Here is a 25681-nt window from a genome sequence, read left to right on the forward strand (position 1 = left end):
ATGATATATCACATAGTGCCTGTCACGAGAGTAGAGACCAACACAAAAGCCAAATCATTAATACAACATATTCATTATAATGCATGTGTGATGCTTATTATGAAGTCCATGAATACATGATTGGACTTGGTGAATTATGATGAGATCGTAATACAAAGATCACTAGTCTTTAAGCATGTGTTCTAAACATTCCTATTCAAAGGATACATGAGAAGGACATCAAAGTATCCAGATAAAATATCACTATCTAGTCGCACTCATACGATGAGTATGGTCGTTCCTGTAGCCATTAGTGTGGAGACACTAAGGACAGATAGTGGGTACTTTTGGCAAAAAGAGGTCACTAAATTGATCTGTATGAATCCCGAATGGTATTATACCAAACTGTTAATCAGGTTGATTCTTGTCATGGTTGTGTAAGTGGTCCCTCGACTTGAGATACCAAAGATGCCTTCTTGATGGACAATTTTACTTTGAATATGACCTACGTGTCCCTAATCATAGGATTTTAAATAGTCATAATTTGGATACATCAAGAAGTTCACGAGGACAATCGAGTGGTCAATATGGGATCATCCACCCTCAGTATAAGAGGTGACAACTCAAGGAAGACGATGCGATGAAGTCCTTGGCCAAGCCAGTAAAATATTGAAGAAGAGTTCTCCGATGATTTCCAAATGCATCAATACTATCTCGGATGACCGATTAGGGTTTGACAGTTGACCGTACCTTAAGTTGTCCAAGGAGCGTCAAGTGGATGAGGGACTATACATACACGGTAACCAATGACGAACAGGTTCCATGAAGTTAGTCAATATACACTCCTTTATAACTTCTAGAACACGAGGTGTACCTTGGCGCCCCACGTGTTGAAAACTCGACCTATCGATTGGGTAAATCGATCTGACATTAATTAATCTATATGATGATAGTTAATTAATTTGGAAGGCCAATAAAGGTTATTGGGCCGCTGGAGTTGTTAACTAGAATGATACATGGGCCTAGAGGGTCACACGCAAATGGTCTTTTGGATGTCGAAAGATATACTTAAGTTTTGGAGTTTTTTATGAAAAATACCTAAGTATAAATAGGGAAGGCCCTTAACAAAATTCACCCATGCCAGAATTGTTCAGGGGCCTTCCTCTTCTTCTCCCCTCTCCCAACACCCCTCTCCATGCCCGATGCGATCGAAACGACGTAACGACGACGATGGAGATTGAACGGGGCTCGTCAACAAGGAGGATATCTGACGTGGCGAGGATCATGTGGATACATCTAGAGGCTGCACACCTTATCAGCAAGATTCGTCTTGCTCCTGGTTCTAAGAAATCACTGATGAGATCCGTGCACATGTATTTCATTTTATGGTTTTAATTATGCCGTTTGATTTAGTTCAAGTCTTCCGCTGTGGAATATTTTGATTTCTTCATCCATGTCAAGGCCTCTACAACCCAACAAGTACCTTGATAAACTTTTTTCTGATAGCAAAGTGTGTTGGTTAACACATTTTGGTAAAACTTCCACAACTGGATTTAATTTTATGTTAGTGGTTCTTGACAAGTTAAGTATGCTTACTTTGTTGCTACGGAATAGGGATCGTCACACGTCATCTGTCACGTCACTTGTCACCATGATGGATGGCGTGACAGTGACGGTGCTGGTTTTAGGGGTCCGTGACTATGACGGTGATGGATGACGAAGTGGTCGTGACGGGCACATGACGATGAGGGGGTGACCGGGACGCATGACATGACGCAACGACCGTGATGGATAACGGCCGTGACGTAATTTTTGAAAAGTTAAAACAGATAGAAAATGCATATAAGAATCATTATTTTTAATCTTTCCGACGGCTGAGATTTTGCCACATGACGGGGCCATTTTGATTTCTTAGCATTTTGCACAAAAGTCCCTTTTTATGCACGTAAACCGACACCGTCTATAAATAGTTGGAGAAATATCCCTTCATTCAAGTAGGGTTTTATTGACGGTGATGGATGACGAAGTGGTCGTGACGGGCACATGACGATGAGGGGGTGACCGGGACGCATGACATGACGCAACGACCGTGATGGATAACGGCCGTGACGTAATTTTTGAAAAGTTAAAACAGATAGAAAATGCATATAAGAATCATTATTTTTAATCTTTCCGACGGCTGAGATTTTGCCACATGACGGGGCCATTTTGATTTCTTAGCATTTTGCACAAAAGTCCCTTTTTATGCACGTAAACCGACACCGTCTATAAATAGTTGGAGAAATATCCCTTCATTCAAGTAGGGTTTTATTCACGTCACTCGTGACGGTGATGCCGTCATGATGACGGGGACGTGACTTGACGCATATGGAGGGACAGTGACGGAACGTGAGGGTATTTTTTTCATGTGCTCGGACGCGTGACAGGACGGTGACGTGATGAAAGTTTCGTCACGTCACCGTCCGTCACGTTTCATCATCCATTTTGTCACATCCAGGGAGCCACGTCCCGGACATGGCGTTTCCTACTACCGAATGCTAATATATACAGAATTGTTTTCCAATAAAATATTGAGATGACATGAGAGTACCTTGATCAATTGTTTTTTATAGGAAAATTTATTGGTTAAATCATTCTTGAAGATGTTCCACAAGTAAATTCTATTTCCATTAAGTGGTTATTGAAAAGTTATTAAGATTTTGAATGAGATTTCCATATTCAAAAGATCTGTAGAGTTTGTTCGTTTGTCCATCATTCTAAGAACAAAGGATTGTAGGGGTGCTGACGAGATCAAGACTTATGAAGAAAAAGCACCACTCAGGTGATTGGGCATGTCATCTCTCTCTTGTTTAGACTGATCTCTTTTTCCTTTTTCACGAGATATCTTTTGTTGATAGTCTTGGTTTTCACGCATATTTGCAAGTCAAAATTTGAGATATCATTCATACTATGGAAGTTCAATTTAGATATTTTATTCTTAAGAATCTAGAAAATTCCTATTATTATTCAATATTTTTGGATAAATTATGTTAATTAGGACAAATATTTCCCTTGCTACTTTTATTTCATTAAATTATATTTAATGTATTGAAAAATTATATAAAATGATAAAAAGTAGAAATTGAAGTTAAAATTTATGCAGTCAGTACTTGCTCCTTGGGGATTCAAGGCTTACTTGGTATATGCTCGCAAAGAAAAATATAAATATAACGAAAAATATATTATTATAGAATTCAGAAGCCTTAAATGATGAAAAATACCCCAGTTTCTTGGTCATTAATAGTTTCCAAGTAATGTTGGAGCTGATGCGTTTTTGTTCTTGCACTATAAGGGATAATTGCTTCAAATAAAATTTGACTATCACTCATCATTTATGAAGACCTTGGTCAAAAAGGAAATCAGAAAACTTAGCTTCAAAATTATTCAGTTCTTAATTTTTTAAAAAGAAAATAGGGCATGTCGCATATAATGGAGACATGCTTGCATCTTCTGACATTCATTCAGTTTTTCATGTTTCGAGACTCAAAATTATACAGGTGAATCTCAAATTTCCATGGATATCCATTTTGGCTAAAATGGAAGAATCTATCAAACTAGAAGGAACAATGGAATATACAGTTCCAAGCTTCCCAAAATGGATACAAGTTGGTTTTTGGGCAGAGATAGATTTATATAAAGAGAGAGATATAGATATAGAAATAGATGATGGAGATAGATAAAGAGAGATATAGATGTATAGAGAGAGAGATCGAGTTAAATGACTACTGAGAGAGAGAGTAAGATAAGATACAGACAAATGTAGAAAGAGAGAGATAGAGGTTTGTAGAAACAGAGAGAGATAGATACAGAGACAGATAGAAGTTTATATATAGAGAAAGAAGTGCAGAGAGAAACAGATTTAGATTTATACAGACAGATAGATGGAGGGATAAGGAAAGAGAGACAGAAAGAGAGAAAGTTAAAGTAATTGCGAGAAAGATACAGAGAGAGAGACAGATACAGATGCAGAGAGAGACAGATATAGATACAGAAAGAGACAGAGGTTTATATAGAGAGAGAGAGGTACAGAGCAAGATAGATGGAGAGATAAAGAAAGAGACAGAGAGAGACAGAGAAAGAAAGAGAGCGACCCATAGATACAGACACAGAGGGAGTCAGATATATAGATATATAGATACAGAGAGAGACAAATGCATAGATATTTAGAGAGAGACAGACGTTTATATATAGAGGGAGACACAGAGAGATATCTAGCGAGAGAGATAGAGTTAGAGATATACAAGGATGGATAGATGGAAAATAAAGAGAGAGATAGAGAGAGCTTATATACAAAGATATATGGAGATATCTAGAGAGAGCGATAGAGTTAGCTATTTACAAAGATAGAGAGATGGAGATATCTAGAGAGAGATATAGCAGGCTATATACAAAAGAGAAAGATGGAGAGATAAAGAGAGAGGTAGCTACATAGAACGATAGAGAGACGGAGAGAAAAGAGAGAGTTAGCTATATACAAAGATAGAGAGAGAGAGATACAGTTAGCTATATACAAAGATAGAGAGAGAGAGATAGATTAAGCTATATACAAAGATAGAGAGAGAGAGATAGAGTTAGATATATATATATATAGATATAGAGAGAGAGAGAGAGGTACTATATACAATGATAGAGAGATGGAGAGATAAAGAGAGAGAGAGAGATAGAGTTAACTATGTACAAAGATAGAGAGAAAGAGAGAGAGTGGTAGAAAGAGAGAGACAGCGAGAGAGATTGAGTTAAATATATACAAAGATAGAGAGCAAGAGAGAGACAGAGAGAGAGAGAAAGAGAGAGAGTGGTAGAAAGAGAGAGAGCGACAGAGAGAGAGAGAGAGAGGTGTTTCTCGCTCTACTGGCAGATGCCAGAGAGGCAACTCGAGAGTAGAAGACCTACCCACCACTTTCCCTCTTCCCCGTGCAGGAGAACAGGACAGTAAACCTACTTCTCCCTTCTCCCTCCCCCCCCCCCCCCGGGTCAAATCACAAGCACCCCCCAATCGCCAAAGCCATGGTTTCACCTCTACCCCCACAAACCCCCAAAACCAAACGAAGAAGAAGAAGAAGAAGACGAGGGGAAAAAACCCATAAGAAAATTCCAATACACAACAAACCAGAATACTCGGAGCTCCGCTGTACACTCCCCCTTCCCTTTAGAGCTCCTCCTCTTCTTCGGAGCTCTCGGGGCGGGGCTGGCGATTGAGATCGAGCCCGATCTCGGCCGTCGATTGGGGCATCGACGGCGGGGGATTGCGCCTGGCGCGGCTGTACAATTGATCAACCCTAGCCCCGACCTCGGTGGCCTTCTTGCGGATGAGCGCGGCGGACATGGCCTCGGCTTCGGTCTCCTCCGCGGGGAGCTCGCCGGGGAAGTTGAGCTTCGCCGACCTTCCTCGCAGGTGGAAGACGGCGATGTCGTAGGCGTGCGCCGCGGCCACGGCCGTGGAGTACGATCCCAGCCAGATCCGCGATCGCTTGTTCGGTTCTCGAATCTCCGCCACCCATTTCCCCCATTTCCTCATCCTCACGCCTCTGAACTGCCTCTCTCCGCCGTCCGATCGGCGGTCCTCCGCCATTCCCCCCTTCTTCTTCTTCCTCTTCAGATGACCTTCTTCTTCTTCTTGACCTATGATCTTCTTCAGATGATCTTCTTCTTCTTCTTGATCTATGATCTTCTTCCGATGATCTTCATCGTCTTCAGATGATCTTCTTCTTCTTCTCGATCTATGATTTTCTTCAGATGACCTTCTTCTTCTTCTCGATCTATGATCTTCTTCTTCTTCTTCTTCTTGATCTTCTTCTTCAGATGATCTTCTGGATTTGAAGGGTTTGAATCCCTGGGCGGTGGTATTTATAGTGGGGGAGAAAATTCGGAGTCTTCTTCGATGAGTCGGCGGGGTTGCCCCTCGCCGACACGTGGCGGGCGGACGGGCGGCCGCGTCGCCGCCGCCGTAGCACCGCTCCGCCGACATAACTGCGCGGGTCATCGTCTTCTGCCACGTGGTGGCGAGCGCTCACGTGACCCGATCGATCGATCGATCGACCGAGGTTGCCCGTGGGGCCCATCTAACACGTGGCAGGTTTCCGTTGGTTTAATTTGTCAGATGGATCGGTCCGGTTAGTGTGGTCCAAGTTGGGGGTCAGCGGTCTTCGTCTGTCTGTTTTTCCGTTTGTCATCTGTGAGACAGTTGATGCAGTCAAAGATAGAGGGTCAACGGTGAGGATGCCATTAGTCAACATTTGGAGATTAGTCAACATTGTCTGCCTTTAAGGATGCGGAACATGATGTTGATGATGATCTAAATATTTCGATCATTTAGACGGCTTCCTCGGCAATGAAGTTGATGACGATGAGGATGACGGTCAATGCTTTGCATGAAGTTGACCAAAGATGTAGCCGGCTTTCTTTCTGACGCTGGTGGTCAATGCCCTGTCTGACGTTGACTGATGATGTAGCCAGCTTCCTCACTGACGCCGGTGGTCAATGCCCTGTTTGACTTTGACTGATGATGTAGCCATCTTTCTTGGCGACGTCGGCGGTCAATGCCTTATTTGATCTTGACCAATGATGTAGCTAGGTTTCTCGGAGATGCCGGTGGTCAACGCTATGTATGCCGTTGACCGAGGATGTAGCCCACTTTCTCGGCCACTCCAGTGGTCAATGATGTCTCTGCAGACGATGTAGAGGGCTTCCTCGACAATGATGAGGATGACGAAAGGTCATGTATGGGCGATGACGATACTGGTATTGTAGTCGGATAACTTATTTATATTGTGCACATATGCAAGTTTTTATTCACAAGATTAGAGAAATTTGGAGAATTATATCAACAGGCAACAGCGGCGACGGCGAGGAAGAGAGAAATAGAGATGGGCGATATGAATGTCAAGTGGCAGACGACTACAGCTCCGGCGAGGGGCGAAGTGGACGGCTGTGCCTTTGTCTTTTTTCCTAACAGATGATGTCCAGGTTAGTTGACGAAGACGCCATCTTCATGATTATGTCATCCGTCCATGCGTCAACGTTGACTTCGTCATCTATGGTCAATGACCGACGGACCCCAGTTGAGATGGGATCTAGCGCACCGATCGACCAATCAAATCGATCACGACGACTTTTTGGTCGTTGGACCGACCGATACCGACGATCGCGGCGATCCGATCCGATCAGGTGATGGTAGTAATTAAAGGAAGCTCTTGGGTATAAAAGTTATTAATGATGGTAAGTGGGCGGTCCGAAAGATGACGTGGAGAAAACGACAGTGCCGTCTCTTTTTTGGCGTGCTGGCTGGATATTATTAATATTTTAATAATATTTTTTTGGTCTTGGTCAACGGGCGGATCGAGGCATGGACACTGCCGTCTTGGCAGTGGTGACGTGTCACGATCCTGGCCGTCGATCGGCGAGGCGGCGTCCGCTGTCATTGGACAGGCCAGTTTTGAAGTCAACGGGTCTGCTTTGCCGACATCCGACTAACTGCAGTTGTCTATTCCAACAGTACAGTATTACACGTCAAATAAGAAACAGAAATTAACTGATTATTTGTTATGGTTAAATGCAACTGCAGAGAGAGCAAGAGATAGAGAGAAAAAATAGATAAAGAGAGAGAAAGAGATAGATGCATATAGAGAGAGAAAGAAGTAGATAGAGAGAGAAAGAGATAGATACATAGAGTGAGAGAGAGAGATAGATACAGAGAGAGAGAGGAAGTTGTAAATAGAGAGAGAGAGAGATAGATACATAGAGTGAGAGAGAGAGAGAAAGAGATAGATACATAGAATGAGAGAGAGAGAAAGAGATAGATACATAGAATGAGAGAGAGAAAGAGATAGATACATCGAGAGAGAGAGAGAGAGAGAGAGCAGAAGAAGAGGTAGATAGAGAGAGAAAGAGATAGATACATAGAGAGAGAGAGGAAGAGGTAGATAGATAGAGGAGAAAGAGATAGATGTATATAGAGAGAGAAAGAGAAAGAGATAGATGTATATAGAGAGAGAAAGAGAAAGAGATAGATGTATATAGAGAGAGAAAGAGAAAGAGATAGATGTATATAGAGAGAGAAAGAGAAAGAGATAGATGTATATAGAGAGAGAAAGAGAAAGAGATAGATGTATTTAGAGAGAGAAAGAGAAAGAGATAGATGTTTATAGAGAGAGAAAGAGAAAGAGATAGATGTTTATAGAGAGAGAAAGAGAAAGAGATAGATACATAGAGGGAGAGGAAGAGGTAGATAGATAGAGGGAGAAAGAGATAGATGTATATAGAGAGAAAGAGAAAGAGATAGATACATAGAGAGAGAGAGAGGAAGAGGTAGATAGATAGAGGGAGAAAGAGATAGATGCATACTGAGAGAGAAAGAGAAAGAATAGATGAATAGAGAGAGAAAAATAGGTAGATAGATAGATGGAGAAAGAGATAGATGCATATTGAGAGAGAAAGAGAAAGAATAGATGAATAGAGAGAGAAAAATAGGTAGATAGATAGAGGGAGAAAGAGATAGATGCATATTGAGAGAGAAAGAGAAAGAATAGATGAATAGAGAGAGAAGAATAGGTAGATAGATAGAGGGAGAAAGAGATATATGCATACAGAGAGAGAAAGAGAAAGAGATAGATACATAGAGAGAGGAAGATGTAGATAGATGGAGAGAGAAAGAGATAGATAGATAGAGAGAGATAGAGGTAGATAGAGAGTAAGAAAAAGAGATAGATAGATAGAGAAAAGAGAGAGAGAGCTCCCACCTTGGGAAAACATCCACAGGTGATAACAGGAAAACAGAAAATCTTCCCCAGAAGATAGTGAAAGATGGAGAGAGAAGGGCCATGGGCAAAGAGGGAGAGAGAGAGAGATGAAATAGGAGAAATGCCTGGAGAGGGTAGTGCACTTATGCCCGGAAATTAGCTTATGGACGAATTTAAGACCACCCCAAAGCTTATGGACGGTGAGAAGGGAGAACTCTGAAATGTGCACCGCCTAAAAGTGTCCGGATTCACAGTATTTATTATTTTTAAATGTTGAATTTATTATTTTAACGTAATATAGGTAGTCTATTTATATAGTATAATGACTGTGAATTTAATTTGAAATTATTGCTATTGATTACTATTTTAAAAATGAAAACAACAATCTAGAGTAATTGAATTGTTGCAAGAACGAGAAGAAGAGGAACAAGAAAAGCAAGAACGAGAGGAAGACTAAGAACTAGCAAAATCGAATGAATTAAATCTAGTAATAGTATAATGCATACCATCCTATTCTCCCTCTCAAGCAGAGACGTAGAGAGAAATGAATTAAGGAGATCTTACTTTCTAGAGGATATCAGTAATACATTTTGTGTTATGAGATGATGAATATACCTTAGGAATTATACCCAGGAAATATCCAACTATCCCACCTGACTTAGTATTAAATGTCTCAGTCAGTTTGGTACTTAACCATTGGTTCTGAACATTGTTGTCACTTGTAATAATGATGACTTCGACGTACACCAATAGAATTAAAACACTACCAGCTTCATAATGCTTCAAAAAAACGTACGGTTGTCATTACTCTGAAGATAACTCATTTTCTTCATGCATCATGAAAATTTCAAAAACCACACTCTCGTAGACAGTTTTCAGTCCACTAAGAGCCTTCGTTAATTTAAAAACTTTATTTATAAGGGGTTTAATGCGGACTTTGATGGAGATCAAATGGCTGTTCATGTATCCTTATCGTTAGAAGCTCAAATAGAGGCTCGGTTATTTATGCTTTCTCATTTCCAACTAGCCAATTAAGAATTCTCAGATGATGTAGTAGGAGTGCATCAAAGATGCAATCATCAGGAATATTGAAACCAATTGAATTCATTGAAATCAAAGAGGCTTAGATTTTTTTGAGTAGGTCTGTCATTTTTAACCGAGATCATGTGATGATTTTGAGTTAACATAAAAACAAAGGGATTAGGGATACATACTAATGTCAAAAAAGACTATCGCAAACCCAACTCGTTGATGAAGGTACTATAATATCAAAGGGTTTTATATCATTACATTCAAAATTTTCTTAAAAATCAATTCCATTCCAGTAAAAGATCATAATATCATATTTTTTTAGAAGAAAAACAAAAATTGTGATTTCATTATGGTTTGAAAGATCACAAATTACTTAGATATGTGCATATCGCTGGGATTCGGGCATGCCTCATTTGCTTTGCTATTCTTTTTTGGATACATTTGGCATCCACTAGAACTTTATTCCGAGATGTATTTTCTGGTATTGATCCAGATTTTTTCATTCTCGTAATATGTAGGAGGTAGTTCTGTATACATATCTTTGGAGATTAAAGGTTAGCACATTTCAATAAAATGCGTAAGTATTGCTTTGATCAACGTTCAAAAGTGGATCATGCAAAGTTACACATGCATTAGATGACACCTTAATGTATATAAAGACATGCGATGTTTGACCATATAGTCAACATGCAAATTATTGATTTAGGCCACATAGTTTTAGAACTTGTTGATAACCAGATCCTATGTCACTAGTTAAATATTTATGTGAATCAGACACCATTTGGGCAGCAAAATATGATGGCTAACATGGACTTCTCTATCTACCTTAGGTATTTAGGTATCTGAATAAATGAATTATTTTATGAAACCATAAATACGGATGGATAAAATACAAAATTTTATAATATTTTAAAGAAGATGATGTAAGATAACTAAAATAATTCTGTATGAATTTCAAGATGTTAAATTAATGGAGGAAATGCAATTATTCGACTTACCCTTTATCGCTTATAACTTTAATGGCAAAGTTGTAATTTTTCCAATTTGAAAATTGGAGGATTTATTGAATATATTTTTTTCTCTTCCATATTTAATTCATTTTAATGTGGGGTTTATGAAAATTACAAAATTTTCCCTTTCAATTTCAAAATCCATATAAACATATCAAGCCCCAATTGTTTCAAGCTTTCTTCTCATCCTCTCTTGGTGAAAAATTGCACTACTAAGCGCAATTATAAGATCTTAGCTTGTATAAAACTTTCAAGGCTATTTGAGAAATTCTTTAATAGCACATTTTTTGCTTAAACCATCTCAGATCCATAGGATTTAGGGTTTTGTTTTTTATGCATGTTTTAAGAAGTTAAAAGGAGAAAAAGATGGTGTCCTAGAATTCACACTATAAGTGAACTTTGTTCGGAGAAGTTTCAAGGGAGAAATGATTGTGTCCTAGAATTTATGCCATCATTTACCTTGTAGAAAGATTATGTTTTGGAGATTTCTTTGAATCATTATTGAATTTTCATTGAGCATAAAAGTTGCTGGTAACATTCAAACAAATACATATCATCTATAATCATGCCATTAGAAGCATAAAAGTTACATGGGAACAAAGTAGAGCTACAGGAGAAATGGAAATGACTTATTTGCATGAGATGCAGTAAAATAATTATTCAAAAATTAACTCCTGCTTATACTTCAGGATATCGTAATTCTGAGGGTATTTTATTCATAATTTTTATGCTATATTTCAAAAAACATGCAAGAGGAGGCAGAAATATCCAAGAGAACTCCAACGAAATTTTGAAAAGTATATCAGATTAAGGCCTCCATCTCAGTATCCATTGTTTATTATTTAATAGCATCACAATGTGTCTTCGGTATGGAAATAGAATTCATAGCTGCAATAAAATACTAGTAATCAATTCCCAATTGATGATTTCCCACGTCACTGGAGAGAGGATATTTCACTCCTCGGGTACATTGTCTCCAGTCCTTTTCTCAAGGCAATATGCTATCAAATACTCTCGTCTTCATCTTCTTATTCATATGGGAAAATTAAAAATGTTGTGGTGGTTTCTCCTTCGTTGTAGGTGACTCCCTGATGAAGTCAAATTGCATGTTAATTTTTAATGTCATATAATTTTAATTTTCCTAACATTAAATAAATTTAATAAAAGTACAAAACTCACTAAGACGTATAGTTAGAGTAAGGTCATCTTGATGGGGGACCATCTGCAACCGGGAGCGCCAAGTCAACCCGCGCCAGCACGCCAGCAGCCACGTCGTGAGTCTCGAGCTGACGAGAAGAACCCGGAGTTCAGGTACACGGTGTGATGAGAAGGCGTCTCCAATTCCATTTTTTGTGCGTTTTTCAGAACTTTTCGTTATGTTTCTCTTGGGGAGGGCATCCGTGTTTTGGCCCTTCCGTCGTACTTTGAACCGTCGTTTACGGCCCGATTAGGGGGGGGGGGGTTTGTCCCTAATTACGGGCCTCCCCTAGGGCTCCCTCTCTCCCACTATAAAGGGAGAAGAGAAACCCTAGGGGAAAGGAGGAAGATTTTTTGAGAAAGAATGGAATGTACGTTTGAATGTCCTTGGAGCAAGGTGTCCTGAGTTCACCTACGGACCGCGATAGAGAAGATCATGCCCCCAAGGGGAGTTTGGGTCTGCCGATAAGTCTTCCCCCTTCGTCGCCATCGTCGGACTCGACACCCTGTAATCGTCGGGTTCCCGCCGAACGCTGCTGCTGTCCGTCTTTGCTCGCGGCCCCTGCAGGCACCCATTGGTCGCTCCGCCCCGCCCCGCCCCGCCCATTGGTTGCCCCGGCCCTGCAGGCGTCCATTGGTCGCGCCTGGTCACCGGCCCTCACTGGAAACGCCGCCAGTACCGCTCGGGCGCCGCCGCCGAGCGCCTTTGCCAGGGAGAGGGGCTCTCCCGCGACCGGATCGACTCGCCGCGTCGACCGGACTCGGCTCGCCCGAGTCACGGCCGTGACTCGGTCTTCCCCCTGACTAAGTCGACACTGAGTCAACCCGGAATTAAGAAAGGGCAAGCCGTGGTAATTTCTCGTCTCGGGAGGGGTAAAATCGTCCTTGTGATGTTGTGGCGAGCTAGGGTTCCCCGACGCCCCGCCGGCACCGCCGGCGCCGCTCGCCGCCGACCTCGCCGCCAGCGTCGACTAGCACCGCCATTCGGCCCTGCCCTCGCCGTCGGCCGACGCCGGCACCTCTCGCCCCTTGCCGCCGCCGACCGCTGCCAGCGCTGACGAACACCGCCGTTCGCCCCTGCCTCGCCGCCCGCCACCCGCGGCCGAAGCTGACACCGCTCGCCGCGGCCGCCACGACCGCCTGTCACCAGATCGTGCCACCCGCACCACCCGGCGCGACCCATCGCCGTTGCCTCAGCACCGGCGGCGTCGTCGCCGCCCCGGGCCTCTGCCTCCCGTCCTCCCTCGTCACTCAGCGCTGGCGGCCGCCCTCCCCTGCCGCCGAACGAGCCCGTCCGGCCCCCCGGCCTCGGCGCCGTCGGGAGCCCGCTTGCCGTCGCCCGTCGAGGGCCGGAACCCGGTGTGTCCGCCCACCCCTACGCCGACCAACGCGGCCGCTCGGTGCTTTGTCGGTGCCGTCGGACGCCACGGCTGCTGCCACGGTTGCTGAGCTCACCTTCGTCACCGCTCCCGGTCGACTGTGTCCGGCCCGCGCTGCCGCCTGCCGGCTGTTCGTTGCTCGAACGACGCCGACCACACTGACGTCTTCCGTCACTCCCGACGACCCGTCATCCTCCTGCCGCATTGGCCCACCACGCCAATCCAGACTCGGCTGCGACCACCGCGACTTTCGGACTCCGTCCGCAGGTCACACCGCTAATCCATTTGCGCTTTCTTATTTCTAGCAATATATCCTCTCGCGTGCTCCGTCCTTGGATCTCACCCCTCTGCCGTTTCCACTTGCTTGAGAATTTGGGTAGTTATTTTCCATTCGCCCTTCTTGCGTAACAACTTGTCTCCAAACTATATAGTTGGATCGAGGATACTTGCCCCGACGGCGTCCTTCGATTGATCTGTCGGGTCATTGGGAGTCGGATCGTACGAGGCTCGTACGGGAATACCTCCAGGGCGCCGCCCCTTCTCGGCTATCGCTGTACCTCTCGTTATTTCCTGCATTACGTGCATCCGCATTCCCGTCATTTGCATGTTGTTCTTTGCCGTCCTGTGTTGCAACGCGCGCCGTCGATCCCGGCCGTCCGTGTTGCATCACATCTCCACAAGGACTGGCCTTTAGAGGTGTATTTAATAGTTGAGTTATTAGCTAATATGCAATAATAATAAGGATATTAAGTATGAAAATAAATAAGTAGCTTCTCAGTGATAAAATATTATGTAGGTGAGAGAGCTAGATATAGAGAGAATATCAAATATGAATGATACACATATTTTTATAGATATTATATATAACAAAGAAGTAAGATATCAGATAGTATATTTAACTATGATGTTAATATAGATAGTGAAGAAGTAGATAAGATAGATATATTAGTAATATACTATTGACAGAAATATGATGGTATTTATTTAACTAAAAGTAAGTTATATTTTAGACTGGTAATAGTTATATTAAAAAAAAGGTAGTAAGATTTAATTAGATAGTGAAGATTAAGATGTGAGAAGTAAAGAGTTCCTCAATAAGGGTAATTATTTTAATATGAGTAAAGAAGAAAAGAAGATTAGAGTAGAAATTTGATAGATAGGGAGAGAATATTTAACTAGGGTTAATTAAGTAAGCTAGAGAAGTATTTATAAAGGGTAAGAAGATAGGTAGGGAGAGAATAAATAATTATCTAACTATAATATAACTAAGTAAATGATTAGATAGGTATAGAGAGATTAAGAGAGGATAAAGCAGTTACTAAAGGGTAATTAGGGAGTAAATGTCTTATATAGTTATAATATTTATTATCTAGTTAAATATAATATGATATAGTCAATTTTTGGCTGTTAAAGGGATAATTAAGTCGAACACTTGAGAGTTGTTCGAAAAAAATGCCTGAAAGAGGCCGAAATCATAGATGTATTTTTAATATAATTTTTATAAAGTGAAGCAATAGGAACTTAGGAAAATCATGAAAATCCCACGACGAATGTCGGGTGTTTGATAAAATGCCCCCAAAGAGGACATCGTGACATATCTTGAAGAAACTTGATCAATCTATAATTATGAAAAAAATCAAGCATCCATGATAAATAAAAACATAGAATTAACCAAATAAAATCAAAGACACACCATAACTGCCTGAATTCGACAAACAAAGGTGGCAGCGCTGATCGCCACCACCTAGCTTCGGTGTGTGGTCTCCCTTGTTGTTCTCCTTCATCCTAGAGCAAATCCAGTTTGCTCCAGATTTCCTTCGGCGCCACCCAGAGCTCCAAGAGTGGTCGGAGGGGTGTCACTTCCCTCTTGCTCTCGCGGTCGCCAGATGGGATCTTTCTCGATGCTGAGAGGGATGGATGAAATATGATGAATTAAGAGCCTTTAGGCTCCTTCAATGGATTGGGAAGGTCCTCTCAGGCCGTTTGATGGCCTCAGTGGTCAACCCCCTTATCGGCCCCTAAGGCGTTGACAGCTAGGGGCAGAGGTGGACAATATTGCCACCGACTGTTTGATTATCTTCATCAGGGATCTGCTAGCTGCGATTAATCGCAGCCATGGAACCATATCCCTATGGTGCACCCTCGTCTATGTCAACCTGCCCTTCAGCCACCTCATCATCACCTTTCCTTCTGATGCGTCCCTTGAATGGGCCCCGCGATCTTTGTCATTGAACCCAGCCAGTATGAAAGCCTGAAATAAATAAAACAAGTTAAATAACATGGATCGTTTGATCTTCCTTATGGAGATCACATGGTCATGATTAAAACAATACTTATGAAATGGACTGTATATACACTGGCTTCAGGCCAGGTCAGCTCAAAGCCCGGGTCTGTTTTCTTCCTAAATTTCATTCACGTTGTGGCCCATTGGACCATGATCCCTTTGTCTCTTATCGGCCCAGCCTGATACGAAGATGAAAGAAATGTTCAAATCTAATCCCATATCGGAAATATTTTTAAATAAAAATTACAATAAAAAGCTCTTTGATATTATAGACTAAAAATAAAACACTTCCCTCTCTTGTGACCGTACTCGATGGGCCTCTGCTGGCTTGTTTCTCGGGCCTTCCTGCGGGGCCTTTCTATGTGCTCAGTTAGCTCCTTAGTGATCCAAGCCTTGGGCTTGTGCCGGGGGCCGCCCCTTGCAGGCTGCGGGTGTGCTTAAGCGCCCTGTGCTCATTTGCCTATGGCCGACTTGGGCGCTTCCGTGCTCTGGCTCCACCCTAGCTGGACACATAAAACCAATATCTTTTAATTCTTATATATATGTATATACTTTCTTCCTCTCTCCTCTCTTTTATCTCCTTCAACCTTGATTTCAACCCTGCAACATCATGTATTGATACGCTAGAGATAACATTAGTCTCATTATAATCAGAAATATTTTAAATATATTTTTACTAAGAAATACTTGGGCTTGTAAGATATGTAAAAATGACATTAAAATGCATTTTTTATCCCTAACTCTATTTAGCGACTGAAATGAAAATCTGTGTACAGTTGAGATAATACACATACAATTACCCCAAAAATGACTTTAAAATGTGTATCATTGCATTCCATATTTTGGGTATATCACTCCCAATTATCATGCCGAGAATTTAGGCCTCGCTCCAATATACTGTGTATATCATTTAGTACAAATCATGCAGAAGCTGCTCAAAAACTTCCTAGAATATTTTCACACGTGGATGTATCCCAGTAGACATCTCCTTTGATGTCTTAATGAAGCTTTCACCTTCATGAAACATCACATAATTTAATACAAATAATTTTCTTGATCTAGAATGTTTGCATGCGTACCCTTTTGGTTGTGCGAATAAACCAACAAAATACTTTTCACAGAACTGGGACTGATTTTTTCTTCTAGATAACGAACATGTACAAAATATTTATATTCCTATATTTTTAATTTTATGTTTGGCCTCCACGGGTAATGAGACTGGAACTTCATCATTAGGTCTACATGACTCTCATAGATTAACGGTATGGATGGAAACTTGTCAATTATATGTGTCAAAGTAAGACAGCTCCTAACCAAAATCATTTAGGCATATCACAATGAATGATAAGTGATCCAAAATTAGTAGTCAAATGACATATTCACCTCAGCTCCAGCATTCTGTTGTGGTATACATGAGTTACACCATGTACCTTGAAATATTAATAAATATTTTCATTGATGAAATTGTGTAAATTATGTGAATGATATTGTTTAATCAAGGTAGCACACTTATTTCTCACCATGTGGAAGGACCACTTTGGCAACATCTGATATGAATTTACTGAATGTTCCCAAGTGAATTTTATTCAATCATCAATGAATGTAATTAACTATCTAGCATTTATAGGTTCTAGGGCACAATATTTGGAGTAACATAGTCTTCAATAATAATCTTAGGATCACTTTTGTCCATATAGTCATGAGATTATCATAATTCAGAGCTTCTCAACCCTTTCTTTCAGAGTAATACAGTATTCGATAGTACTCTTAGTAGTCATGATGGTATCATTGCCTCATTTTTCTCCATCATCTGATCCGCTTTCTTTAGTGTCCTTGATGTAGGCTTGTGCAAGCTTATCAGGTCTTTAATACATAATCCAGCAAGTATCCTTAGTATGGTTTTTCTTCTTAAAATATGAACAACATAAGTTGGACCTAAATTGCTGTTCACCCCCTTGTGCCCTTTGATATGGAGCTTCCTCTCCCTGTTTCCTATGATTTTTTTCAGCAGTGCCCTCAAGTGCATGCCTCTACTTTACTGTTCCCATAGGTTATGAATCTTTCTCATCTATTTTAAGTTCAACTACCTGATGCAGGTCTGGAACATACTATTGATTGCGAATCAGACTTTGGAGTCCCCCATATCCTTATTTAGTCCCATAAGGAACCAGGACATATGATCCTAAAAATAGATTGCGATTATTTTGTATTCATGATTGGTATCAGATGATCAATCACTCACCGTAGTGCATGGAGTTCATTAGCAACCTCAGTAACTGACATATCACCTTGTACAAGTGTGGTTTCTCTAGTCACAAGCTCAAAGATTCTCCACGAATGGTTTTTCTTCACATTGATCCTATGTACAAGGTCCCACATTCTCTCTTCTAGTTTCAAGTTTGGTATTTCATGTATCTGTTGGCTACCCTGCAAACCAGTAACCATGCATTTACATTCGCATCCTCCTTTTTCTAGGTTCTATAGTTTGGAAATCTAGATCTACCTCTTCCATGAGATGATGAACTATCCATAGAATGGCTCTAATCTAATAAATTTAAGACACTTAACTTCATGACATCAAGAAACATGAAAGACTACATGTTCCACAACCTCCCGCTCTTTGCCATCCATTTTCATACTTCTAAGACTCGAGATTTACACCATAACTTTATCCCATGATGTTTGCTTCTGCTTTGAGCCTCCAGGGATCTTAACTCGTAACTTACTCCAAAATCAACCTTGTACAAACTTGGTTGTCATTGCTTATACCTTGTAGTCACCAAGCCAAATTTTCCATTATTAAATTTACAACATTTTTTATACTCTATGGTTCTTGGTATTCCGATCTTGACTTATCAAGATGGAAGAAACGCAATCTTGATGCCATGTCACACCACAGTGCTACTCCAATCAACTGTCAACCAGTTCCACTGCGTAATCAGATAGTATAATTTACAATTTGATCTGATACAATGTAAAAATCTAAATGAGGGGGATCTAAACATTAACTAGGGTTTGAGGATAGATTGCAAAAGAAAGACCATACTTGTGGGGTTACAAGTGGGCCCAAATATCATTGGGATCTTTAGTGGTACAACAAAAAGAAACGGAAACAAAAGGAAGAAGGGATACAATAAATTATGGGATGGGGTTGGTTTAATTTGAAATAAATAATTCTTTCATCAACGATTGACAAGTTGTCAGAATTCATTAGGCCAAAGGGAGCCACTCTCAAATTATAACAGCATTCATGTATATTAAATGTGGTTTTGGGTATATCTTCTTCTTTCATATGGATCTGGTGACAAAATGATTTAAGATTCAATTTGCAAAAGACATGGGACCATAAAATTGTTGGGACTTTTGGGGGCCTTGATTGACATGATGATAACTTGGTTGTGCAATGGAATACCAAATTGATGACAGATCTGAAAACTATAAATTCAGAAAAATAAAAGACATTACATTTTCATCAATCAAATGCGTGATTTCTTGGTCCCCTGAATAAACATCTTCAAGTTTTTCTAATGTCTAGAATCAAAACATATGTACACATTCTTCAGAGTTCTGTTTCTTCTCTTTTTTCCATGAACTTTATTTCTGGAAATCCAACTTTATCTTCATCCAGTCTCCACTAAAAGCACTACTAGGGAAGAAGAATAGAAGAAAGAAGGGGACATACACTCAACTCACACGGTTATCAAATAAGAGTGCCCCCTCTATTTAGACCTTCTGGGGAAATTTCATAGAAGTTCCATCTTTGGGAACATTTAATCGAAGTCACTATCTTTGGGAATACTTAGAAAAAGTCCCAAACTTGAAGTATATCCACCGACTTTCAAAATCCTTGGGCATGTGGCCTCTCGGCCTATTTATCAGTATAGTTAATTACTTGAATGGCCCAATAACCTTTATTGGGCTGACTGATAACATGCATGTTTAGCGCTTCAATATGATCATATTTACATGTATATTTGGATTAAATCACTCATATTTGCATGTTATCAAGCTTAAAATGATTAAATCTATTTTTAGAATGATCTTCTGAATTTTTTGCATTTTTTGGATTTTTCTAAAAATAGATTTTAAAAGAATATAATTTTTGAGACAGATTATGATTTTTATGGAATTTTTAGACATTAAATTTGGAAAGATATAATTTTTCTGAGTCAAAATAAATATATTTATATGTATTTTTTGGGCTTTTATTTTATTTAATATGAATTTCTGAAGTATTTTTTTCTTTTTTTTTGGCCCAGGGTGACGTGGAATGCTCTCTCCTCTCAGTTAAAACAAAAAAGAAGAAGAAAGAAGAGGGTGACGTGGCGTGCTGATGCGCTGGCACGTCAGCACTTGAGAAAGAGTTTTTTTAATGCTTTTTATTTTGTTTTCTTTGTACTTTTCAGGTATACATGGTCCGGAATACGAAGAACGCTCACACGGAATATGAAAAGTGCATAATATCATGCACTTTGACTTCTTAACGGGCACAGAAAATGAGGACGCTGATGAGGAGAGAGAAGGAAATCAAAGGCTAGGATTGGCTCAACTTCAAACAGCCATAACTTTTAAATCTACAACTCCGATTGAGCTGAAATTTTCAGCGTTGCTTCATCTTCCTCTCCTCTTTCCATCCATACCTATGATATATAAATAGAGGCTTGGATAATTGTGAAATTTATATTGAACTTGCTTCCTACTTGTGTGGGCTGATTGAAAGATAGTGAGTTTTGAGATCCATCAAGAGTGTTCTTGGTGTCCTAGGTGTGTGGGAGGAAACATTAGAGAAGAGGGGGAGCCTACCAGCACTCGCAAATCGCCATGATCCTGGCTGAACATAAGGATCTAAGGTAAGTGTCCTTACCTTATGTTGTTCTCTCCTGACATCATCGTTATCATAATTAGAGTTTGTTATCATCTTTTCATTTATCATTTCACTTACGCTCCCATTATTTCGTCTCTATCTTTGCCATCATTCCGTTCGTGCATTCGATCACTTTAGTGTCCATCACACCATTTAGATTCAACCACTATTATCATCCATGCACTCGTCCATCATCGTGTCCGTCACATTCACTTACTCTTTTCTTTAGGTTAAATCAACACAAAACTTATGTATTTTCAATTGATATCACTTGCTCATATCTTCGAATATCATCCTCATCTATCCTCTCGTTGATCATCACTAGCATAAGTAATTCATCCCTTAATCATCGTTCCCTGTGGAGACGATCCGTACTCATCACTACGTATTCTTAAGTACGGTTAAATATATCTTATTGACTAATCTCAATTACCAACGATAAAAATTAAAACCCCTAAAATTAAGATTATCACTGACCATATTGCTTAACTATATCACATATAGATGAATCCATCAAGGGATCGATTCAACCCAATCAATTTGTTAAGTTGTTGGCTTGTGGGGTGCAAAGGAGGTATGTCTACAAGATACAAAGGAGTATGTCAATTCTCTGATGAAAATTTTATTATCCTCAATTACCATGTGTGTATAATCCCTCATCCCCGTGCCACTCATAATTACGTAGGATATGGTCAATTGTGGAAGCCTTATCACTTATTTGTAGTTAGTACTGATGTTGTCAATTGATAACATCAAATTTGATCAATAAAATTATACTTTTATACTTATTTTATGCACTAGAATTATTCACCATTATGCTCTACTTTTATATATCTTATTAATTTTTGACACTAATCCCACTTGACTCCTTAGAGTCAAGTGGATTTGTCACATCGTCTTAGAGTTTGATTTGAAAAAACAGGACTTAAGTAAATAAAATGGTGAATTTAAATACAAATGAAAGGAAAGTAGAAGCATAAGCCATCAAATAGATAATAAAAGAGGCCCAATACACAAGAAACCCACTCTACAAGCCCATTTAAACCTTCTTAAGGATCGTGTCAACTAAAGGAAAGAATTATGGAACTACCCAACAATTTGAATTTGAAAGGCCTGCTTTCAATCTGGGAAGGAGAGAACATGAGTTCAGGATAAAAATCAAGAAATCCTAGCCCTCCAATCCCTTAGAAGTAAATTCAATGGCTGGGAGACTTGGGGCACTTATATTTATTCTCTTCTCCTTTGTCTTTGTATCTCATCTTGGATTTCTGCTGCCAAGTTTGGAGGCCTAGTGCATCAGTTTTATTTTATCATTTGTTTTTCTACAAGATTGTGGTAGAGAGAGTTCAAGAGTGATAAAGAGTCATGGAGAAATAGCACCACTTGTCCTTTGGGAGAAGTGACAACAAGGTTCGTGTCATTTCCTGAATATTTGATTTCAATTTTCTCACTTTTTTCTCTATGTAACATACCAGTGGATAGACTAGACTTCAAGATTTCCAACACATTAAATAACAGTGAAACATTCCTCTTGTAGCAAAAGTTAAACCATTTCAGTCTGCTACCCCTAGTGAAGCACTATTGCCCACAAATTGTGTTCGAAGGTTTTCTTCAATGTTGAATCTTATTGTCGTCCTAAAAATTCACTAAAATTTTCTATAAAATCTCATTTAATTATAAATTATATATAACAGGATAAATACATATTTAATTTATTTAAAATAGTTTTGGCTAGTTTTCATTGATTTTTCTATTTAGAAAATACTTAAAATTCAGGGAAAATATAAAATCACCTAAAACAATTATTTTACAATATATTTGAAATCCTATTCACTCTCTCATTTCTTGCTCCTTATGGATTTGACCCTTGCCTTATTCTAAGTAAGGAAAATTTTGTAAATATTATTGGATAAATCAGACCCTCAAAATGACTTATTTAACCCAATTTTGGTTTATCAATCATCATAAAATATCTTCGTTATTTCCACTACCCTGCCCAAGAAGTCAAATACATCTTATTCCTTTAGCCAATATCGTCTACTATTGAGAGTGGATGATCCCATATTGACCACACCTTCATAGACTTGTTGCCGTATCCGACCTAAGATCGCTCAGAATTGCCTAACTAGAGTGATGGAGCACGAGACCCCGCTCCATCAAAGACAATGCCGAAGCCCCCGCCGTCGTCGGCGACACCCACTGGCTCGAGCCCCGCCTGATTGGCACACCAAGGCGAGGGCGAAGGTATCTAAATAGTTTTGATTTTCTCGGGCCCTTATCCTCGCAAAGCCCCTTTTTGTTTCATTTTTCCCCCTTCAAACCCTCTTCCTTTTTTGTTGTTTTGTTTTAAAACATTTGTATTAGTGGTCTTAACAGGGGCCCCTTTCTTAATGGGCTCCCCCCTCTTTTGGTCCCTCCTTAGGGCCCAACACCCTCCCTACATAAGGGAAGGAGAGGGCACCCTAAAGAGTTAGAAGACATTGAATTTTTTAAAGAAAGGATAGCCGGACGATCTCTTGAGAGAGGAAGGGAAAAAAAGGAGGAAAAAAGAGAGGAGAACAGAATGGGGCCGACAACCATCGCTCGTTCCCTGTTCCACCGAATCCCGTTCCACCAGACTCAACTGCCGAAACCCTAGGCAGCCGCCTCTTTGCCGTCAGAGCCCGGGGCTGCCTCCGGTGCCTGAGTTCTGCCAGCTAGGTTCGTGACATTGACTCGGAAGAACCGCCGCGTCAGAAACCTTGGCCAGCCATTGCTCTACCGCCCGAGGCGCGGCCGTAGCTAATCGTGGCAACAGCCTGTGGCCGTGTCGATCGCGGCCACAGCCCGCAGCCGTAGCTGATCCCAGCCGCAGCCCGCGGTTGCAACGAATCATGGCCGCAGCCACAACCCACGGTCGCAGTCGGTAGCTGCCGCAAGCCATGGCCGTCATCAACTGCGGCCGCAGCCATAGTTGGTCACAGCCATAGTGGTAGTCGATCGCGACCACAGCTGCAAGCCGCGGTCGCGGCAGCGACAACTGAGAGCGCAGCCGCAACTGCTCTCACCCGCCCTCTGCTGTCCGCGGCTACCGTCGGCCACCCATGGCCGCCCTGGACCGCCCTTGGCCGACCTGCACTGCCGCCGGATTCCCACCGCCATCGGACCTCCGCGGGCCCGTCCGCCATGCCCCGCGCCTCAACCGTCGGCCACTGCCTGCATCGCCATTTCTCGTACCGCCGCTTGAGCCACCGCATCGGGCTGCCGTCACCAGCGCTGCCGATGCACTGCTGTCGGGCTGTCATGCCATTCGTGTCGTCGCTGCTCGTGCTCCATGACGCCCATGGTCTGCGCTGTGCCTCGCATGCCGTGTCGTGTGTCGATCACCGCTGATGTTCACCGTGGCAGCCGCGCACCACGGTCCACGCCGCATCGCCTCACTCCTCCTTCCAACTCCGCTCATGCGTCGCTGCTCCTGAGCCACGCCACACCGCCAGTTGAGTAATGCCATGGCGCCACCGGCACAGCTCCACCGACCCCGCTTGCCGGTACTCTACATCAATAGGCGTACGACTCTGGGACGATGTCGCCAAGAGGTACCTTGCTCCTCTAGCCTGCCCGTTAATTATCTTTGTCATACGCCCCTTGATTGCACTCCACTGCGCTCAGGATAGAGTAGGTGAGAGGGTTAATGGACACGAGATTGTCCAACGAGCATCTTCCCTATGTACCGGCCGAGCCCGTCCATTACGTGAGAGCACCGACGGATTTAATCCATTCGGCGCCGTAGACTCCTTCGTCATTCCGATGAGGGTCAGGAGGTCCCCCCCTGTTATCGGTCACCCGCCTTGGAGCACAGAGCCTGGCGAACCCCACGAGTCAGGGGCGGCACGTATCGTCACCTAGGCTTGCATCGCATCATGTAGAAGTCACATCTCAGTAGATCCACACCGACGGATGATGTCCTCAATGACGTCCGCGTATCATCTCCCTCGGTACCCGAGCATCATCTTGGGTACCCCCCCATCGAGACAACGTCTGCGATATCAACCTGCACTATCTCGGTACCCGAGCATCACCTCGGTACCCAACCCCGTCCGGACGATACCTGCACGGACGACGACATCGCCGTCGTTCTGCATCATAGAGACTCATATGTCATCGTCATAACACAATTTTCCATCCACAAAGCATCTTTATTGTCTCCTGCCTAATGACCACTTACATAATTTTGACATGAATCAATTTAGGTATAATACCATTCCCAAATTCAAATAGATCAATTAAATGAACTCTTTCCCGGAGAAAAACCCCCATAGATCATTAATTGCTACGCACTAATGGATAAAAGATCATCCATGTTCATCATATGAGTGGGGCTAAACAGTGTTATTCTGTTCATATATTTCATGTCTTCCATTATAATTCACTTTGTCATTATATGTATTTGTGGTTTTCAATTATAAGCATCACACATGCGTTATAATGAATTTTAAGTGTATTAATGAATGTTGACTGAGAATGAATATGCCATGGATTGTAGACCACATATATTTCCAAAAATAATTTATATACGAATTCTTCCACAACTGAAATAGGTTATTGATTTCGTAATATCTTGTGATATGAAGCTCGATAATCAACACATACATGGCAACTTGCATCAATCTTATTCACAAATAGTACAAGGCTTGAAAATGTACTGTGGGAGGGTTGTGTAAAAGTAGATCTTAAAAATTCTTGGATCAATTTTTTGTTTTAATCCTTTTGAAAAAATGAGTACATGTAGGGTCTGAGATTCAAGGGTTGAGCATTTGACAATAGCTGTATGGAGTGGTCGACCTCCATTAGTGCTCAACACAGATGAAATGCTTGGGGATACTCTTGAGTTCAAATTTTCTTATAACTCCTTGCTCTCATAAGTCTTTTGTGAATATTTACTCCCTCCAATGGATAAAATTCCAGTACCATCAACTTTTTTCGCTTCAAAATCTTGCTGACAGACTTTGGAGCTATTTTACTTCCAGAGAGGCTTTGATCACCTCTATGACTTATCCTTTACCTTGAATTTGAATATCAGTAGCTCCCAGTGAATGTGGGTCCATCCTATTATGTAAGCCATGAAATCCCTAAAATGAATTCAATATTTCTGGATTGAAGGGGTAGGAAATTGGTTGCCA

At 41.3% G+C, this 25681-nt stretch overlaps 1 protein-coding gene across 1 annotated transcript; it reads right to left on the bottom strand.

Annotated features, from left to right (window-relative positions):
• Positions 1-5080: 5080 nt before the first annotated feature.
• LOC144708556 (ethylene-responsive transcription factor ERF010-like) lies at positions 5081-5824 on the bottom strand. Its single transcript, XM_078581930.1, has one exon. It carries the CDS (start codon positions 5588-5590, stop codon positions 5168-5170), a length of 423 nt encoding a protein of 140 aa, XP_078438056.1. The 5' UTR covers positions 5591-5824; the 3' UTR covers positions 5081-5167.
• Between the last annotated feature and the right edge of the window lie 19857 nt (positions 5825-25681).

The sequence above is a fragment of the Wolffia australiana genome, chromosome 10, assembly GCF_029677425.1.
Source record: "Wolffia australiana isolate 7733 chromosome 10, ASM2967742v1".
Lineage (NCBI taxonomy): Eukaryota > Viridiplantae > Streptophyta > Magnoliopsida > Alismatales > Araceae > Wolffia > Wolffia australiana.

Coding starts and splice junctions, on each gene's coding strand:
- LOC144708556 (XM_078581930.1), bottom strand. CDS start 5,590: ATGGCGGAGGACCGCCGATCGGACGGCGGAGAGAGGCAGTTCAGAGGC.